Source organism: Paralichthys olivaceus, chromosome 10 (genome assembly GCF_024713975.1).
Source record: "Paralichthys olivaceus isolate ysfri-2021 chromosome 10, ASM2471397v2, whole genome shotgun sequence".
Taxonomy (NCBI): domain Eukaryota; kingdom Metazoa; phylum Chordata; class Actinopteri; order Pleuronectiformes; family Paralichthyidae; genus Paralichthys; species Paralichthys olivaceus.
The window spans coordinates 720,995-738,852 of record NC_091102.1 but is presented as its reverse complement, the minus strand read 5'-3'; the positions used below and the strand labels follow the sequence as shown (position 1 = coordinate 738,852).

The window sequence follows — 17,858 nt, the reverse complement described above, 5'->3', positions numbered from 1 at the left end:
TTAATTATTTCTTCTGTCTCATCTATTGGATCTCTGCAGGAGCCCCCCCCCCCCCCCCCGACATAAAGTCACTAATCCTACATCTGCCTGCTCAGGATTAACCTGAGGAACACCAGGGGGATTTTATCTGGAGTTTTAATGACGCTCACTTTCACTCTGCACAGAACAAACATGTCACAACATTTAAAGAGATTTCATTTAGATATTCTACACGACCGTCATTGACTAATGAGCTGAAATCCTTATTTAGTTTGAATGATTTCTTATTTTCCAGGACAGAACGAGTGAAACAACAGCTATGATGTAGAATCTCATCCGACGTGTGATTTAAACTCCAGGAACATCAGCATTAATCCAGAGGAGCACACACCGTGTGGGACAAATAGAGATGAGCTCATTCTGTTTCCTGTTTATGTCATAATGGACGTTCTTCTTAATAACTTAGGAGGGAGTTTCGTTGGACTTTACTGTTATTGTCTGATGAAGTGTGTGAGACACAGGAAAACAATCAGTCGTGTGGTGAAGCTGTTGGTTTGTGAGACGAGTTTCACAGAAACTTTTCTGTAAACGTCTTGAGTGGTAGAGTGTCAATGGTGCAAAGTAACTAAGTACATTTACTCAATTACTGCACTTAAAGCAGCTGTGGCACCGACAGAGAATCATCATCAGTTTCCTCTCATCTCTCCTCAGCTCCTCCTCATCTTATCCTCCATCGTCTCCTCCTCCCTTCCTCTCCTCCCTCCTCCTGCTTTGTGCTCTACGCCTCTGTTCGGCTCCAGCTCACAGGAATCCACTGAGGCTCGTTCTGAGCCTGTTGGATGATGGAGCACAGCTGCGTGCAGGCGTCCTGCAGCTCATCGTTCACCAGCACGCTGTCGAACAACTGTTTGTACTTTGTCTCCATCATGTGGGACGTCCCCTCCAGCTCCATGAAGTCGTCCTCCTGCAGGAACAGAAACATGAGCATGTCCTCACACAGTCACCATTAACACCTGCAGATGTGTCAGTGCGTGTCTCCACAGGACGGAGTCTCTTACTGTGAAAGCTCTGTTGATGCTGCAGTTAGTGATGAGTCGTGCGTCTCTCCTCGTCTGTCTCAGTCTCTCTGGGTCGGGGACTTTGATGAAGATCACGTAAGGCTTCAGTTTCCTCGTCCTCAGCGGCTGGATGCTCTGATAGAGACAGTGTGAGCAGGGCTCCTGTATCAGTGTCTGGTTGTGGGTTTGGTTATAAAGTGTGTGTGAGTGTGTTTCTGTGAATCCTCTTCATAAAACTCACATGTGGTTCCACGTCGATGATGCACATTCGTCCTCGTTTCAGCACGTCATCGATGGCGTCAATGCTCGTCCCGTACAGGTGAGCTTTATATTCACCGTACTCCACAAACCTACACACACACACACACACACACACACACACACACACACACACACATCAGTGATTACACTCTGGAATATAAAACGGGTCAAGAAAGAAAAAATGATAAATCAGAAAATCAGTTTGTATTTTTTAATGAACTACGTCCACGACACTGCTCTGTGTCAGAAGCAGATTAAATGAGTGAAAGCAGAGAAGCCCACCTGTGGTTACAGACCATGTACTCAAACAACTCTTTGGTGACAAAGTGGTACTCTCTTCCTGTCTGCTCCCCCGCTCTGATTGGACGGGTGGTGTCTGGAGAAACAGTCAAATCTGGTCATGTGATTATTTCACCACTATGAGCATGAAGACATCGACGACCTCATCACAAATCCTCTGTGTTATAAACGTTGAGTCATGTTACACTTCAGGATCTCTCCCTCATAATTCTCTTTTTTCCAGAGGACTGATTTGAAGTGTATTATTAAATGAAGGAGTTCAATCTGCAGCACGTACGAGGTACGGGTCCCTGGACGGTCGACGGGTTCAGTTTGATGAGTCTCTTCCTCAGTTCACTAACTCCGACTCCTGAGGCCCCTGTGAGAACAGACGTCAGAGATACAGACACGCTGATGTCAGCAGTTCCACAGCAGCTGATGAATAAACTGCTGGAATAAAGACAAAGCTCTGAAACTCTGGATCTCAGCTTTTTATGAGTCTTTTTAAATCAGCTTTCACATTTAATGCTGACGACTTCAGCTTCAACACTGACTCTGCCAGGAGAGACACAGACTCTAAGAAAGAGATTCATCTGTTCTCGATTATGAGGTTTAAATGTTCCTCCCTCACCAACAAGGATGATGAGGCGGTGGTTCTCCTGCGGGGGGCGCTGGTACAGAGCCACCTCCTCATAAGGGGTGGACAGAGTGCTGCTGTTGGGGGAGCAGGAGGTGCAGGACTGTCGTCTCCTCCTGAAAGACGTTCTCCTCCACAGACGGAAAGTACGACGGAAACCAGCTGAGGAGACGTTCAAACAATATGAAACCTCTTGTCTTCACATATTTACTAACAGCTCTCTGTTGACTGTGGACACTAGAGACACTAGAGACACTAGAGACACTAGAGACACATGTTAACTCCAGACAAGTCAATGTCATCAGGTTGGCATGTTTTAATAAACATGTATGTTCACTGAGTGACGATGAGTCTCACCCAGGTAGATTCCATCAGTGACATCAGAATCAGCTTCATCTGAACCAAGGAAACATTTAGCAAAGTTTCAGTATAAAGTACAAACTCTTTTGTTCTTGAACATTAAGCACAAACAGCCTCTCAGCAGAGAATCTAAATATCCTCATATCGAATGAAACAACGTTCAGGTGAAAGTTCATTAAAACAGGTTTTTACTCAAAGTTTCCAAACACAAACATGCAGCTTCACGTTTCCTGAGTCTGAACAGACTTACCTACCAAAATTCATTTCTTCCACATCTGTGGGCAGAAGAAAAACAACAGTGATGGATGAAGACTGGTGTAAAACCAATACTGTATCATATAAACTGCATATATATATATATATACATATATACATATATATATATATATATATATATGTAACTGTGATTCTGACATGTTTTACCTGTGAGGGTGCGTTTGTCATCAGTGTCGTCCTCTGGAACAGATTAAAAAAACTTCAGGTCAAAGACACATAAAATGGAACGAGTTACAAAATGACGACAAACTCTCAAAGTGTGATTTGATGTTGTTGGACGATGTGAATCGTTTCCAAAGGACGTTCGTGTTATTCATCGTCTCAGTGTGACGACAACAGGATGAGAGCTTTTCATCTGTTGGAAGATTTGATGGATTCATGCGAAACTTTGTCTCCAGAGGATGAACCCTACCAACTTCTGTGATCCTCTGACTTTTCCTCTAGCGCCACCAAGAGGCTGACATTTGAATGAGGCTAACAGAGTTTAGCATTTGCAACAATTAAAGCCTAAAGGCAGCAAATAATGTGAGTAGGGACATTTGATCCAAAATGGTCATTTGTGCTGAATTTGTATTGATTAGTGTGTTTGGGTGCGAACAAACTTTTCTTTGATGGAACTTTTTTCTTAAACTTTTCTTAGAATCACGTCACATTCTGAACTACTGGTCTGAATCCAGAGCAGGTTCTGTGAAGTCTGTAACAGTGATAACAATACGAATATGAATACTACTTCTACTACTACTTCTACTACTTCTACTACTACTACTTCTACTACTTCTACTACTACTACTTCTACTACTTCTACTACTACTTCTACTACTTCTACTTCTTCTACTACTTCTACTAATTCTACTACTTCTACTTCTTCTACTAATTCTACTACTACTACTACTACTACTACTAATAATAATAATAATAAGAATGACATCATTGTGCTGTATCACACTCACCGCTCTCAGCCAGCGTCACTGTCGTCAGCAGCGTGAACACAGAGAAAAGACACAACTGTTAGAAATGACTCACACATTGATCCTGATTGGTTACACCATCAAATATGGGCTCCTTCAAAATAAAATGACCTCTCCTGTGATCTTTGTCAGGTTTTCTACTGGATCAGTTCAGTTCATTCAGAAAGTTCACTTCTCACATTTCGTCATCAATAAAAAATTCCCACGGTGACAAAACAAACCAGAATTCTAAACATTTGTTGAAACACTTCGTTAATCTCAGGTGCCTCCTGATTTCTTTTTGATTTCACAGGGACGGGGGGGTGGATACTCGCTAAATGCACTGAGGGAAGTGGTATTAACAATGGACGAGTCCTCACAGGGCCGGATGCAGGTGTGGCCCGGCGGAGGCTGAGTCCACCACTGCTCCCTCTGTTTACTGTGGAGGACAAAGACATGGTGTCGTTTAAAAGCTCCAGGGAAACGATCAATGTGACAAAAAACGTCTCTAAAATGTTCTAGAGTAAAGAACCGCAAACTGTTTCCTAGAAATCTCGATCGTACTCAGATGTTAAAGTGGACAGAAGTTAATCAGCAGTGAGGTGTTTGTGACTGTGGTTCAGGTGTTAGACGGATCCGCTGTCACCTCTTCAACATGCTGGCAGAGGGAATGAGTCCAGCGCAGGACACGGAACACGGCAGCTTCCTGGCCTGCCACCACCGTCCGTCCGACTGGTCCACCACCTCCAGCAGGTCTCCTCTGCTGAACGCCATCCCTGCATCCGGACAGGGGATGGAGGAGTCCTGCAGGGGGCAGTAGTCCACCATCGCCTTCATGTACACCTGACGGACAGAGACAAAGTGTGGATACAGAAACATCTGAAAGCTTTTACACCTCAGACGTTCTGTTTCTTACCGACACGTTGCTGCTGCTGCTCTGAGCTGCGTTTGGAACGACCTTAAACAGGATCGTTCCCTGAGATTTGATCTGAGGAAACAAACCAACTTAACTTCATCATTTTAACATAAAAAAGAAAACAATTCAATTCACTGGTACATTTTCACTTACATGTAAATAACAAAACCACAATGTGGAAATAGTCCCTCAAATAAAAGTGTTATCATCAAATGAACTAAGTATAATATTGGTAATGCAGAGTACCTCTACTTGTACTAATTCAAACGAGGTCTGTGTGAATGTGGAATTCATCTTTCTGACTTCACACTTGTCGTGTGTAACGTTAACGACCTGAAGACGAGTAGTGTCACATTTTGTGAAATATTTTCAATATTAACAAAGACTGAAAAAACGAGTAGCGCTCTGTATCAGTCAGTGGGGGCGGGGCAGTGTTGAGAGCAGCATGTACTTAAATTTCCTACCAGGATCTGGATGACCTGCTCCGGCTCCAGACCCAGCACCGGGTTACCGTTCACCTCCACGACCAGATCCCCAGGATGGAGGAGTCCTGAGACATTGAGACATGATTTCCATTATAGGGACTTGCTTTTGTCCTCATAAGGACACCCACTTTCTGGCCTCATCTCACCGCTGCGGTCGGCCAGTCCTCCATGAATCACTCTGGCGATGTAGATCCCTCCCGTCTCCTCGTCCCTCCTTATCGTCGCCCCCTGTCAGACCAGTGAACACAACTTTAACATTGGCTGCAAACACCAGGTTTTAGTGAAGCTCTGACGGATGACATGGAGAGGGAGGTAAAAATGAGGAGATGGAAAAAAAAAAAAAAAGGTGAACTGAGCCTTTAAAAACATCAGATCAAATCAAATCTCTGACACAGGAGCCACCGACTGATGTGATCAACCTGACTTGATATGTGGAGTTCCTCAGGGCTCAAAGCTCGGACCTCTGGTGTTTCACCTTCACAAGTCGTCATATTAACGTATCGTGTGGACGGCAGGTGGTGGGTAGCAGGGGGGAGGGAAGCTCCAAGGTTGTTTAACGTGTATTTATACATCAATTTGATGATGATGATGATGATGATGATGATGATGACGATGATGATGATGATGATGATGATGACGATGATGATGATGATGATGACGATGATGATGATGATGACGATGATGATGATGATGATGATGATGACGATGATGATGATGATGATGGTGATGATGATGATGATGGTCATGGTTCCTGGATAAAATGGTAAATGTGGTTTGAGGGAATAACATTTTTGAGTACCTTTAAATATTTGGAATATTTCCACATCAAGAGTTCAATCCAGCGACTCAAACGAATGTTTGTTGTGTGAGTTGATTTCAATCTGCTTCTGGTACCTGGTGAAAAATAAAACCTTGAACTGCTGATTTGGATTTAGACGATTTCCTGTTTGTGAAACATTTTCTCACCACAAGTGAAAGATTTACTTGGTTTTCAGTCAGTTTCTATTTGCAGATCCAGAGCAGACGAGGAGAGGAGAAGGTTTTCATCCTATTTCTTCTTCTTCTTCTTCTCCTGCTTCTCCTTCTTCTTCTTGACTGTCAAACAACCTGTGCTGTTACAGTCCTGTTCATCCTCCAGAGGCACTCGAGAAGCTGATCTGTTGCTGGAGCTCATCTGTCCGTTACTACCACCTGACCTGTGGGTGGCTCCAAACGTCACCAGCGTCCTCTTGGAGCCTCTGTTTGTTTGTTTTGGACTCTTGGACGTTGGAAAGCCGTCGGCACAGGAACTGACGGAGGAGGATGAAGAAGAAAAGGAGGAGCGAGAAGAAGAAGAAGGGGAGGATGACAGGTGCCGTGGGTGAGGTGTGGGAGATTTGCGGACCACTGTTGGAGAGATTGAGGAGACTCTCAGAGGAGGTGGGGGAGGAGTGTGCTGTCTCGGCCTGCGTGGCGGTGACGACTCAGGGTGTTTGCTGGCCACAATGAGCCCCTGGAGCTTGTCGACCACCTCAGCCAGCAGGTTGAGTGCCTGGGCGTTCTCCTCCACGCTGTCTGTGATCAGCTCTGTCACTGCAACCATCTTATGGCCAAGGTGGCGAACGTCCTGGGTGCCGTGCTTGATGCTGCTGGCCGCCGTCTGAACAGTGGACCTGAGCTCCTCCACGCTGCACTGCTTAGTGAGGGCCTGAGACTGAGGATGCCGACAAAGGTTTGGTTGGAGACATTTATTTTGTGTCAGTTTTGGTTGACTCCTGCGTCCACTGTGATGAGGAGCGGTGGAGTAGAGGTGTGTGTTGGGAGGACTGACCGTCTCCTGGTGGTGTTTGTTATGAGGGGCAATTTGCCTGGCAGGGGTGGGGAGGGTGCTAACTCCCTGCTGACGGGTGGAGCGCTGAGCTGCAGGACTGGAAGGTGCAGTGTGGGCATGAAGAGGACTCGTCCCAGGACAAGATGGAGCCCTGCCGGGGGTTGGGATGTTCCTTGATTGTCCTCCTGTCGTCCCCTTTTTGTACAGGGCCGGGGAGCTGGGCAGGCTGACACTGAAAGCCAGGACCGGAGGTGGAGGGTAGGCATAGTCATCAAGGCCTGATCCAGCTCCTTCTCTCCCATTGGGTTTGTGTTTCTCTGAAAATGAACCTCCATGCACGGAGGACGGAGACAAGGAGGAGAGACACCAAGACAAAAGTGAGCTCGATATAATTAACAGGATTAAAGAATGAAAGAACAGCAAACAGTAAAGAAGCCAAATGATGATGTGAGAATAAAGAGTGTCTGCAGTCTTCCAATGTGAGAGATGGACTGTCCAACAATGGAATGGGCAGAAATGGACGTATGAAGGGATGAACTTGAAGTTCTAGTACAAGTTCTGGTCCATATGGATCAAGCAGCTCAAAGTAGAACGATGCTCAATAAATGAAGCTGCTGGTTTAAGGTGGGAGAGTAGCTGAGTGTTGATTTAATGGATGAACGACCAGATCAAGAAATGATCAGATGATTAATTGTTGATCATCTGCACCGACCGTCCTCTCCTCCTCTTACCAGCACAGGATGCAGGGCTGAAGACGGAGGGAGCTGATTGGTTGAGCTCGTTCTTCCAGAGCTCTGTGGTCTGCGGGCACAAACAGCAGCTTCCTGTCGACTGATAGCGAGGCAGGAAGGGCCGGGACCGGTCTCCTCTGGGGACGGGCAACAGCCTGGCTTCACTTTCCGTCAGGCTGAGCTCCTCCCCCGACCATGCCCGTCTGCCGGGGGCGAGGCGCTCCAGCGTGAGGCGACGGAGGCTGCTCCAATGTCTACGAACCACTCCCACCCCATCGCCTACACTCGCTCTGCGCTCTGATCCGTTCTTAGTGAGGGAAAGATAAGACACTGCATTTTTTAAACACTGAAAATAAACATCAGTTATAAATGATATTCAACGAGCTGCTTCGATCCTCACACATGACACTGACCGTTCTGTTTGGTCAGTGTCATCAACCATCAGCTCTAGAAATCACACTGACACACTATTGTGTCTTAATCCTTGTGTTTGAAAACCACTTCCTCATAAATTCACTGTTTCAGTTCAGAGACTTGGACTCAGGTGGTTTCCTGAGTTCTGCAGTGAGAAAAGATTCTGTCTCACCAGCGGCTGGTTGTTCTTCACCAGACAAACGATCCTCATGGCCTCCTCCTCCTCAGGTAACTCGTCAGGCAGCGGCAGTAAGACGGGTCCATAATCTGACTGAGCCACGCTGTCATGGGACGACAGGAGAGCCTGACAGACAGGTACAGACAGACAATGAGAGGGGGGGAGGCACAAACCTGGGGGTGAGGGGGGAGGTACAGACCTGGGGGGGAGGCACAGACCTGGAGGTGAGGGGGGAGGTACAGACCTGGGGGGGGGGCACAAACCTGGGGGTGAGGTACAGACGTGGGGGTGAGGCACAGACCTGGAGGTGAGGGGGGAGGTACAGACGTGGGGGTGAGGCACAGACCTGGAGGTGAGGGGGGAGGTACAGACGTGGGGGTGAGGTACAGACGTGGGGGTGAGGCACAGACCTGGAGGTGAGGTACAGACGTGGGGGTGAGGAGGGAGGTACAGACGTGGGGGTGAGGTACAGACGTGGGGGTGAGGCACAGACCTGGAGGTGAGGTACAGACGTGGGGGTGAGGTACAGACGAGGGGTGAGGCACAGACCTGGAGGTGAGGGGGGAGGTACAGACGTGGGGGTGAGGCACAGACCTGGAGGTGAGGGGGGAGGTACAGACCTGGAGGTGAGGGGGGAGGTACAGACGTGGGGGTGAGGTACAGACGTGGGGGTGAGGCACAGACCTGGAGGTGAGGCACAGACCTGGAGGTGAGGGGGGAGGTACAGACGTGGGGGTGAGGCACAGACCTGGAGGTGAGGGGGGAGGTACAGACGTGGGGGTGAGGCACAGACCTGGAGGTGAGGTACAGACGTGGGGGTGAGGTACAGACGAGGGGTGAGGCACAGACCTGGAGGTGAGGTACAGACGTGGGGGTGAGGTACAGACGAGGGGTGAGGCACAGACCTGGAGGTGAGGGGGGAGGTACAGACGTGGGGGTGAGGCACAGACGAGGGGGTGAGGTACAGACGAGGGGTGAGGCACAGACCTGGAGGTGAGGGGGGAGGTACAGACGTGGGGGTGAGGCACAGACCTGGAGGTGAGGTACAGACGTGGGGGTGAGGCACAGACGATGGGTGAGGCACAGACCTGGAGGTGAGGTACAGACGTGGGGGTGAGGTACAGACGAGGGGTGAGGCACAGACCTGGAGGTGAGGTACAGACCTGGAGGTGAGGACACCTCAGCAGACTGTAGAGTTCTCTGGCCTCGGCTGATGGACGCTGGACTCTGTGTATCTCAGTCATGATCTGATGGAACAAACAGACTCGTGTCTCTCTCTCTTCTCACTTGAAGATCGTCATCTCGTCTTTCGGGTCTTTCACGTCACTTCGTACAAATTGACCCGATAGACGTTGTTGAAGCAGCTGACGTGGCTGCACCTGATTACACACGTGTGCAGAATCATGTAACATGTGTGAACACATTGTGAACCTGGTGTGACAGTCCTGAGGAGTGAGGCAGGAAGGGGCTGGGCGTCGACCTCTGGAACTGCAACAGGCACTCGTACATCTGGAAGGAGAAAACAGGAAGTGACATCATCAGTGGACACGTGTTGTGCGTGTGCACATCTGTGTGATCGTACCTTCAGCAGGGAGCTCAGCCACGGGGCGGTCAGGAGGTCATGGAGCAGCTGAGCACCACCGATGTTCCTGCTGATGGCTTCACCGACATCATCCACCACACTGGACAACACCTCACTGACACCTGCACACACACACACACACACACACACACACACACACTGTGTGACTCTGTTGGATCGGCTGCTCACGTCAGAACCTTCAGTAATCTGGTTCTTGATGAGCGTCTGATTTCTAAATAAACAAATTCACAGTTGTCTGCAAATTGTAAATGTCTCGTTTGAATAAACTTTATTGGGATGTTTCAGTGTGACCGTTAAAGAATCTGATGATGTGCAGGTTCAACATCTTCTCCATCACAGAGAAGATTCAGATTGAATCCCTGTGGGCTGGGTCACATTTGTTTTGTGACTCAGTTTGGACGTCGTGCCAACGATGTAAAAAGATTCTAAGGTTGGAGACTGAATCCACTCAGCAGATGTTGAATGAGGAGGTGAAACATGTTGGTCTCAGACAGGATGAACCTTAGTGAGGAGCCGTGACCCTGAAGAGACGCTAATACCAACACAATTAGTTTTTACATAAGAGTCCGTCCAAATGAAGGATTTAGACAATAAGACGATGAAGGTCAGCGTCTAATGGAGGCTGTGTGTGTGTGTGTGTGTGTGTGTGTGTGTGTGTGTGTGTGTGTGTGTGTGTGTTTCTCACCGTCCTCCATTGCTTGTCTCATGGTGATGGTCCAGACCGGCTGCTTCTCCACTGCAAACAAATAAATAAATACATATATAACCAGAATGTGACAAGAACCAACCGTCATTTAAACACACAAACACACAAACACACAAACACACAAACACACAAACACAAAAACACAAAATCACACAAACACACAAACACACAAACAGAGGAGGTGATAATAGAGAAAATAAACTTTAATCAGGATGAATCAGAGGAAACAATTCATTACTTTGTATTTTCAAAATAAAACCTGGATCGTCTTTATATACAGTCAGTGATCATCTTTATATACAGTCAGTGATCATCTTTATATACAGTCAGTGATCATCTTTATATACAGTCAGTGATCATCTTTATATACAGTCAGTGATGGTCTTTATATACTCTCACCTGTGGCACCATCGTCTGGTCAGTGTCAATTGGTCCAACAATTTTGTTTGATGCAAATCATCACCGTTGTCATTACTGACGCTGACAACTAGAACACACACACACAGACACACACACAGACACACACACACACACACAGACACACACACAGACACACACAGACACACACACAGACACACACAGACACACACACAGACACACACACACACACACACAGTCAAATGTAAAACAAGAGGAACTCACCAGCTCCTGTGGTGATGTGTGTGTCTGCTGATGTTTCTGTGTGTGACTGACAGGATGTGATTTTACTACCAAACCAAAACAGACACTAATCCTCTCTAACACGACTTAATCCACCAACCAGGCCTCTCTCTCTCCCTTCCTCCCTCTCTCTCTCTCTCTCTCCTGCCCCCCCTCTCTCTGTCTCTTTGCCCTCTTTTAGGGTTTTTAAAATCCTTCTCTTTCCTCCCCCGGCCTCCTGACACTCACTCCATCTGCTGTTGTGTTCTTCATCCACCTCTCCACATCTTCTCACTCTTTCTAAAGCCTTCTTCCGTCTATCGTCCACTCACGCTCTCTCTCACTTTAAGCACTTCAACAGATCACAAAGCTTCTTAACTCTTCGCTGCTTTTAGCCACACACACACACACTCACACACAGACACACACACACACACACACACACACACACACACAGGAAACAGAGAACAATGCACAAACACACATCATAGAAGTTGTGATACATTAAATTTCACTGCAACATCTGGTTCTTCAAGAGACCAGCCGTTATCAGCTGAGTGTGTGTGTGTGTGTGTGTGTGTCTCTGTGTGTGTGTGTGTGTGTGTGTGTGTCTCTGTGTGTGTGTGTGTGTGTGTGTGTGTGTGTCTCTGTGTGTGTGTGTGTGTGTGTGTGTGTGTGTGTGTGTGGTCACTGGGTCACCTCCTCAGTGATTAACATTGAAGAGAGAGAGTGATGGTCACAGTAACAGATGGATAGAAGAAAACATGGCGGAGCCTCGTCCTGCTCCTCAGCGTCTCCACTCAAAGTAAATTAAGATGAACCAGAAGAAGACAACGCTCACGTCCACCACCTCACAGCTCCTCCCTGTGAGAAGATCCTGACCCACAGCAGATTCTTGGTGTTGATCCGTTCTGTAGTTTTTGTGTCATCAAGCGAACAGACAAACTATAACCTGATCAGTAAAACTTGACTCTTTCATCATTGCATCTGTGTTCCTGAAAACAAGACCTGACCCCTGCCTCCTCTTTAACTTCCACCTAAACACGCTCAACCACAGGAGCCACTGGGCGCTCCAGGTGCGGAGGTTTGATTCCTCTGGACTGGTTCTGACCCGGCCTCTGACCCGGCCTCTGACCCGGCCTCTGACCCGGCCTCTGACCCGGCCTCTGACCCGGCCTCTGACCCATCCATAAAGGCTGACGTGTTAAAAGACAGATCATCTGTCCGTCATGTTGGATTTTCAACATTTACATTTCTTGACAGACGACATGATACTTGTCAGCAATGGCTGTAACATGTGTGTGTGTTTCTCCTTCACTCTGACAGACACGCAACTAAACTTCTGTCCCTGAAGGACACGTTACTCATGTCTTTGTCTTTCTGCGTCTCGTGGGTTGTTTGCAGAACCTGTGTCTGATTGAGTTTCCCATGAGGCCACTGGGTGATAATGAGGTGTTTACAGACTGGCTGTAGTCAGGCCTGTCCCCTGATGCCTGGTCTGTTGTTTCTCATTACAGTAACCTTACATCAGCACACGCACGCACACACACACACACACGCACGCACACACACACACACACACACACACATGCACACACACACACACACACACACTAAAACAATGACTTTGTCACCATCACACAAAGACACTTTTGTGAAAGTATGAACAAGCTGTTGCTTTCTGACTATTACACAGAATATCTGTCAGTGATTAAGAATAAACTTCATATTAATCAAATAAGAGATGGAAATAAAATATTATCAGAAAAACATGAACACACTCTGTGAGGCCACAGTGACCTTGACCTTCGACCTTTGACCCTAAATTCCAAGTCTAAGTGAATGTTTGTGTAAAAGAATTCCTTCAAGGTTTACGGAGATACAAGACAAAACTCTGTCTCTGAGACTGGAGATAATCCCTCGAGCTGATCTCCAGATATCGCCTTCCTTTGTGAGGCCACTGTGACCTTGACCTTCGACCTTCCAACACCAAAGTCAAAGCACTTAAGCCATGTTTGTGCCAAATGTACAGAACGTCTCTCCAGGCATGTTGTATTCATGAGAGTGGGGAGAACGGACAGAAGAAAACCATGTGTATAAACAAACAAGTACATAGATGTATTAGTTCAACAGCGTCGTCCGACTCTGTCACAAGGTTCTAGCTCCTCTGTTGGATGTTACACAACCTGACCTCAGTCTCTTACTTCTCTTGGCGATGTGATCTCATGGAGGAAACACTCAGCCAGTGAGGAACAGGAAGTGTGTTGGGGTCTCACCCCTCATCTCAGAGGTCAACAGTAACAAAACCTTTGGGTCCAGGACTCTGGAGTTTTCTGAGGTTGTTTACATGTGAGTGAAGAGTTTAATGAGGTTCATGGAGGGAGAAGCAGTCTGATAAAAACCCAGAGTCCAACCCTCCGCTGTCTGTGAATGAATCAGGACTTTATTTTTGAACGCCTGTTGTACGATCTGCATGTGTGACTGATTCCCTCAGAACCCTGATGGATGATGAAGTGAATGTAACATATATCACTTTGGACGGACACGTGGAAGTGCAGAAATACAGATATGTTTATTTTGTGGTCATGTTTGCATTTTATATTCTAATAATCTGTTGGAATTCAACCATTGTGTATCTTATCGTGATTCATAAAAACCTCCATGAGCCGATGTATGTTTTCATTGCAGCTCTGTTAATCAACTCTATACTTTACAGCACAACGATCTACCCCAAACTTCTGATCGACTTCTTATCTGAAAAACAGATCACCACCTTCCCGCGCTGTCTCTTTCAAGCTGCTGTGTATTACACTCTGGCCACTTCAGAGTTTTTATTGTTGTCGGCCATGGCTTATGACAGGTATGTGTCCATATGTAAACCTCTGCAATATCCAACAATCATGAGGAAGACAACTGTCCAGGTCTTTCTCTTCGCAGCTTGGTTCGTTCCTGTTTGTGAACTTGGAATATCAGTTGTGTTGTACATTAATGTGAAGCTCTGTCATGATAGGCTCAACGGCCTCTTCTGCAACACTTCAATTTTCACACTTCAGTGTGTGCGCTCAGTGGCACTGTCCATTTACGGTGTGTTTCTGCTGCTGAATATTGTCCTGGTCCCGATGCTCTTTATACTTTTTACCTACACCAGGATATTCCTCGTCACTTACAGAGGTTTTAAAACAATGCGGAGAAAAGCTCTGCAGACCTGTTTACCTCACCTGCTGGTGCTAATCAACCTTTCCTGTTTTATTGCTTATGACGTCATTGTAGTTCGACTGCAATCAGATTTACCAAAATTTGCCCGTTTGATATTGACATTACAAATAATCGTGTATCATCCTCTTCTTAATCCTTTTATATACGGACTCAAAATGAAAGAAATCTCCAAACACCTCAAACATTTGTTGGTTCAGGTCAAATTCCATTAATATATCAACACTGTGATCTGTGTGTTCTTACCTGTGGTGATAACGAGTACGTGCAAGGTTCAGTTTAACATCACTGAGAATCAGCAGCTGTCATGAGAATCATATTAGTGTCATTGTATTTGTATTGATTCACTTTCTAATGGTCCCAAAATGAGGATCCATATTTTAGAAGTTGTAAACTGTACGATGTTAAAGTAAATGTTTCAAACGTCTTTAAATAAAGTAGAATATGACTCAATTCAAAGATCTTTATTCTTTCTGTTGCTGGTAACTCTTCATGATGACAATGTGATATGTGCTGAATCGACTCAGAGCAGAAGACAAGAGGAAGTTAAACATCAGACACACGAGATAACAACTTAAAGTGAAACAGGAAACAACAGATGAAGTCCGAACAAAGTCTGTTATTCATATTGTCCAGTTTGGAAACTGCTCATTTTTCTGCTCTTTGCAGATGTTTCAAATTATAATGTGATGTTTTCAAAGTTCTCCCCTGGATAACTTTTAACACGAGTACAAGCGCAGTGATAAGGAATCATTTCCCCCAAAACTCTTTCACAAGAGGTTGATGCTGTGTGTGTGTGTGTGTGTGTGTGTGTGTGTGTGTGTGTGTGTGTGTGTGTGTGTGTGTGTGTGTGTGTGTGTGTGTGTGTGTGTGTGTGTGTGTGTGTGTGTCTGTTTTCCAATGAATATGATGTAATTCACTGATGTAACATGGACGTCCACAGAGGTCGTCCACAGAGGTCGTCCACAGAGGTCGTCCATGTGAGTCAGGGGACCAGACTCCAGCCTCAGTAAACACCTCATTATCACCCAGTGGTCACTCATGGGACATTGAATGAAAGAGGAAATATTCTTCTCATTAAACTGGGGGGGGGGGGGGGGGGGGGGGTGAAGTGTTTGAGTTCACGTAACACTTTTGGAGTTTCAGGTGTAAACAGTGTTACAGCCAAATCCAATATCATTGAGGTAAATGGTGAATTCTACAAATGTAAAAAAGAACAGGCCTCCGTCCTGCTGCTGTGGCATCTTCTCCGCTCCGACCCGAACCCTGGAAACGTCCTCATGTCCTCATGTCCCTCATGTCCTCATGTCCCTCATGTGCAGTGAACAGAGCCTCGCATCTTATTGAGTGAGTGCACAGAGTGAAACGAGCGAAACAGAGAAAAAGTCTAAAGACAAAAGTGAAATAAGATCATTTTCATCCTAACTGGTTTCATGAACACAAAGCTGCTGTGTCTTATATATTGCACCAGTTTCTTCATTCATTTATTAAAAAGTTAAAATTGGCCCCTAGTGGCCCTCACACATCCATCATACACACAATCTGTGGTTTGTGCTGATGTGTATGTGGGAGTGTGTATTTCCAAACTGCACTCTCACTTCACGTGAATAGAAAAACAAAGAATGTGTAGTTTGTTTGTGAGCAGCAGGACTGATCAGCTGATCAGGCGTGTGCACGTGGCTGCTGTGTGAGAGGATAAAATCTGAGCTCAGCCTCAGTGTGGATCTCACTGATGCTGCAGCTCCTCAAATCAAACCAGAGCAGCGAGGCTTTCATGAATTCATGCACATCAACACATGTATTGTCTGACGTTGAAAGTTGTTTGAAGGGAATTAACTGTAATCTGTTCTGTCTGTGCCTCCATCGCTCTCACTCTTCTTCCATCTCTCTGTGCAGACATGAGGAGCAACAGCAGCCTGAGTCCTCTCTTCTTCCACTTCACTCTGTTTGCAGACCACGGGCCCCTCAGATATCTGTTCTTCTGCCTGTGTCTGATGACCTATGTGACCATCATCTCTGCTAACGCTGTCATTTTCCTCACAGTCTGCCTGGAGAAGTCTCTGCATCAGCCCATGTACATCTTTATCTGCTTCCTGTCTTTAAACTCTCTGTGTGGCTCGGCCGCCTTCTTCCCCAGGTTCCTCGTGGACGTACTCTCTGACTCGCACTTCATCTCTCGTATGTCTTGTTTCATCCAGATGTACATTATCCACAGTTATAAAGGACAAGAGATCACTGTTCTCACTGTCATGGCCTATGACAGGTTTGTTGCTATTCTCCATCCGTTACACTATCACAGCAGAATGACGTTGAAGATGGTGCGACATCTTCTGATTTTTGCGCTGTTCTCCCCTGTGTGTGTTTTCAGCTTCTTTTTCTATCTCAGCAGTCGTTTGCCTCTGTGTGGAAATAAAGTGCACAGGCTTTTTTGCACCATCTGGTCTGTGGTTCAACTCTCCTGTGTGGACACGACCACGGAGGACATAGCTCGTCAGGTTCTTGTTGTGTTATACATCGTTGTCCCCCTGTTCTTTGTCCTGTACACGTACCTGCGTATTCTGCTGGTGTGCAGGAGGAGCTCGACTGAATTCAGAGGGAAGGCGTTACAAACCTGCCTCCCCCACATCATCACCTTTCTGAACTTCTGCATCTCCATACTGTGCGAAGTTTCACTTTATACAGTTGATGAAGTCAATACATTTGCCATCGTTTTTTTATCTATGGAGTTTTTGATCGTCCCCCCCATCACTAACCCTCTGGTTTACGGCCTGAATCTGCCTCAAATCAGAGGAGTCATTTTTAGACGTGTGAAGATTTGTAAAATTGCTCTTGCTGCTAAACCAAAGGTCCAACAGGCACAAAGCTCTGACTGTCACACAACTAGCTACTGAATATGTTCATCAACCTAATCTCAGTCTGTTTGTTTGAGGCCGTTCATGTTAAAAATATAAAGACTTGAATTTTAATGTCACATTATTGACTCAACGTGCACTAGTTCATTTGTCCCACTGTGAATCTGTCTCTGCAGACTGAGGAATAAAAAACATAAAACACACTTGTCGTCTTTTTTAATGAACAAACTGAAAGACAATAACTATATTCTATATATTAATGGTGATGACATTGAACTGCAGGCTGAGCTTCAGATCAGTCCGAAGGTCCAGACACACCCTGGAACAGGAAACACAAGGTTTCTAATATTTTAATTTCTAATGTTTGAGAGAACAGAGGAAAAGAAGATGAAGAGATAATAACTGTGGGAATCAAACACACGGAGCAGGTGGAGGTTGTGTTAAACAACTGTATTTGTCTTAAAGAAGGAACGTGTGTGAGATGATGCTGGACTCACATTCAGCAGCAGAGATC

At 46.1% G+C, this 17,858-nt stretch overlaps 3 protein-coding genes across 6 annotated transcripts; 2 read left to right on the top strand and 1 right to left on the bottom strand.

Annotated features, from left to right (window-relative positions):
• Window positions 1-28: 28 nt before the first annotated feature.
• LOC109644954 (MAGUK p55 subfamily member 4-like) lies at window positions 29-11,579 on the bottom strand. Of its 4 annotated transcripts, XM_069532699.1 has the most exons (21): window positions 11,283-11,561; window positions 10,620-10,670; window positions 9,914-10,035; window positions 9,763-9,840; window positions 9,495-9,578; window positions 8,326-8,457; window positions 5,345-5,426; window positions 5,178-5,263; window positions 4,714-4,785; window positions 4,444-4,640; window positions 4,178-4,236; window positions 3,801-3,818; window positions 2,998-3,030; window positions 2,829-2,849; window positions 2,572-2,610; window positions 2,209-2,376; window positions 1,876-1,956; window positions 1,581-1,674; window positions 1,279-1,387; window positions 1,038-1,172; window positions 29-943 (listed from the first exon to the last, which is right to left on the bottom strand). In XM_069532699.1, the coding sequence occupies exons 2-21, from the start codon at window positions 10,639-10,641 to the stop codon at window positions 758-760; spliced, it is 1,818 nt and encodes a 605-aa protein (XP_069388800.1). In that variant the 5' UTR covers window positions 10,642-10,670; window positions 11,283-11,561; the 3' UTR covers window positions 29-757. The 4 variants fall into 4 exon arrangements, 3 of the variants coding, with proteins under 3 accessions (XP_069388800.1, XP_069388798.1, XP_069388799.1); XR_011244285.1 differs by lacking the exons at window positions 29-943; window positions 1,038-1,172; window positions 1,279-1,387; ... (10 more) ...; window positions 5,178-5,263; window positions 5,345-5,426 and adding exons at window positions 5,998-6,092; window positions 6,183-7,337; window positions 7,740-8,046 and having other exon boundaries at window positions 11,283-11,578; XM_069532697.1 differs by lacking the exons at window positions 29-943; window positions 1,038-1,172; window positions 1,279-1,387; ... (10 more) ...; window positions 5,178-5,263; window positions 5,345-5,426 and adding exons at window positions 6,036-7,337; window positions 7,740-8,046 and having other exon boundaries at window positions 11,283-11,579.
• Window positions 11,580-13,780: 2,201 nt separating this feature from the next.
• Window positions 13,781-14,707, top strand: LOC109646282 (olfactory receptor 6N2-like). Its single transcript, XM_020112010.2, has one exon. It carries the CDS (start codon window positions 13,781-13,783, stop codon window positions 14,705-14,707), a length of 927 nt encoding a protein of 308 aa, XP_019967569.2.
• A 1,683-nt stretch (window positions 14,708-16,390) lies between these two features.
• On the top strand, window positions 16,391-17,383 carry LOC109646281 (olfactory receptor 6N1-like). The gene has a single exon (XM_020112009.2). The coding sequence runs from the start codon at window positions 16,391-16,393 to the stop codon at window positions 17,381-17,383; it is 993 nt and encodes a 330-aa protein (XP_019967568.2).
• Window positions 17,384-17,858: the final 475 nt, after the last annotated feature.

Coding starts and splice junctions, on each gene's coding strand:
- LOC109644954 (XM_069532697.1), bottom strand. CDS start 10,641: ATGAGACAAGCAATGGAGGACG. Junction 9,841..9,913: donor GGCTGAGCTCCCTGCTGAAG/GTACGATCACAC, acceptor TTCTCCTTCCAG/ATGTACGAGTGCCTGTTGCA. Junction 8,458..9,494: donor TGAGGTGTCCTCACCTCCAG/GTCTGTACCTCA, acceptor CCTGTCTGTCAG/GCTCTCCTGTCGTCCCATGA.
- LOC109646282 (XM_020112010.2), top strand. CDS start 13,781: ATGGATGATGAAGTGAATGTAACATATATCACTTTGGACGGACACGTG.
- LOC109646281 (XM_020112009.2), top strand. CDS start 16,391: ATGAGGAGCAACAGCAGCCTGAGTCCTCTCTTCTTCCACTTCACTCTG.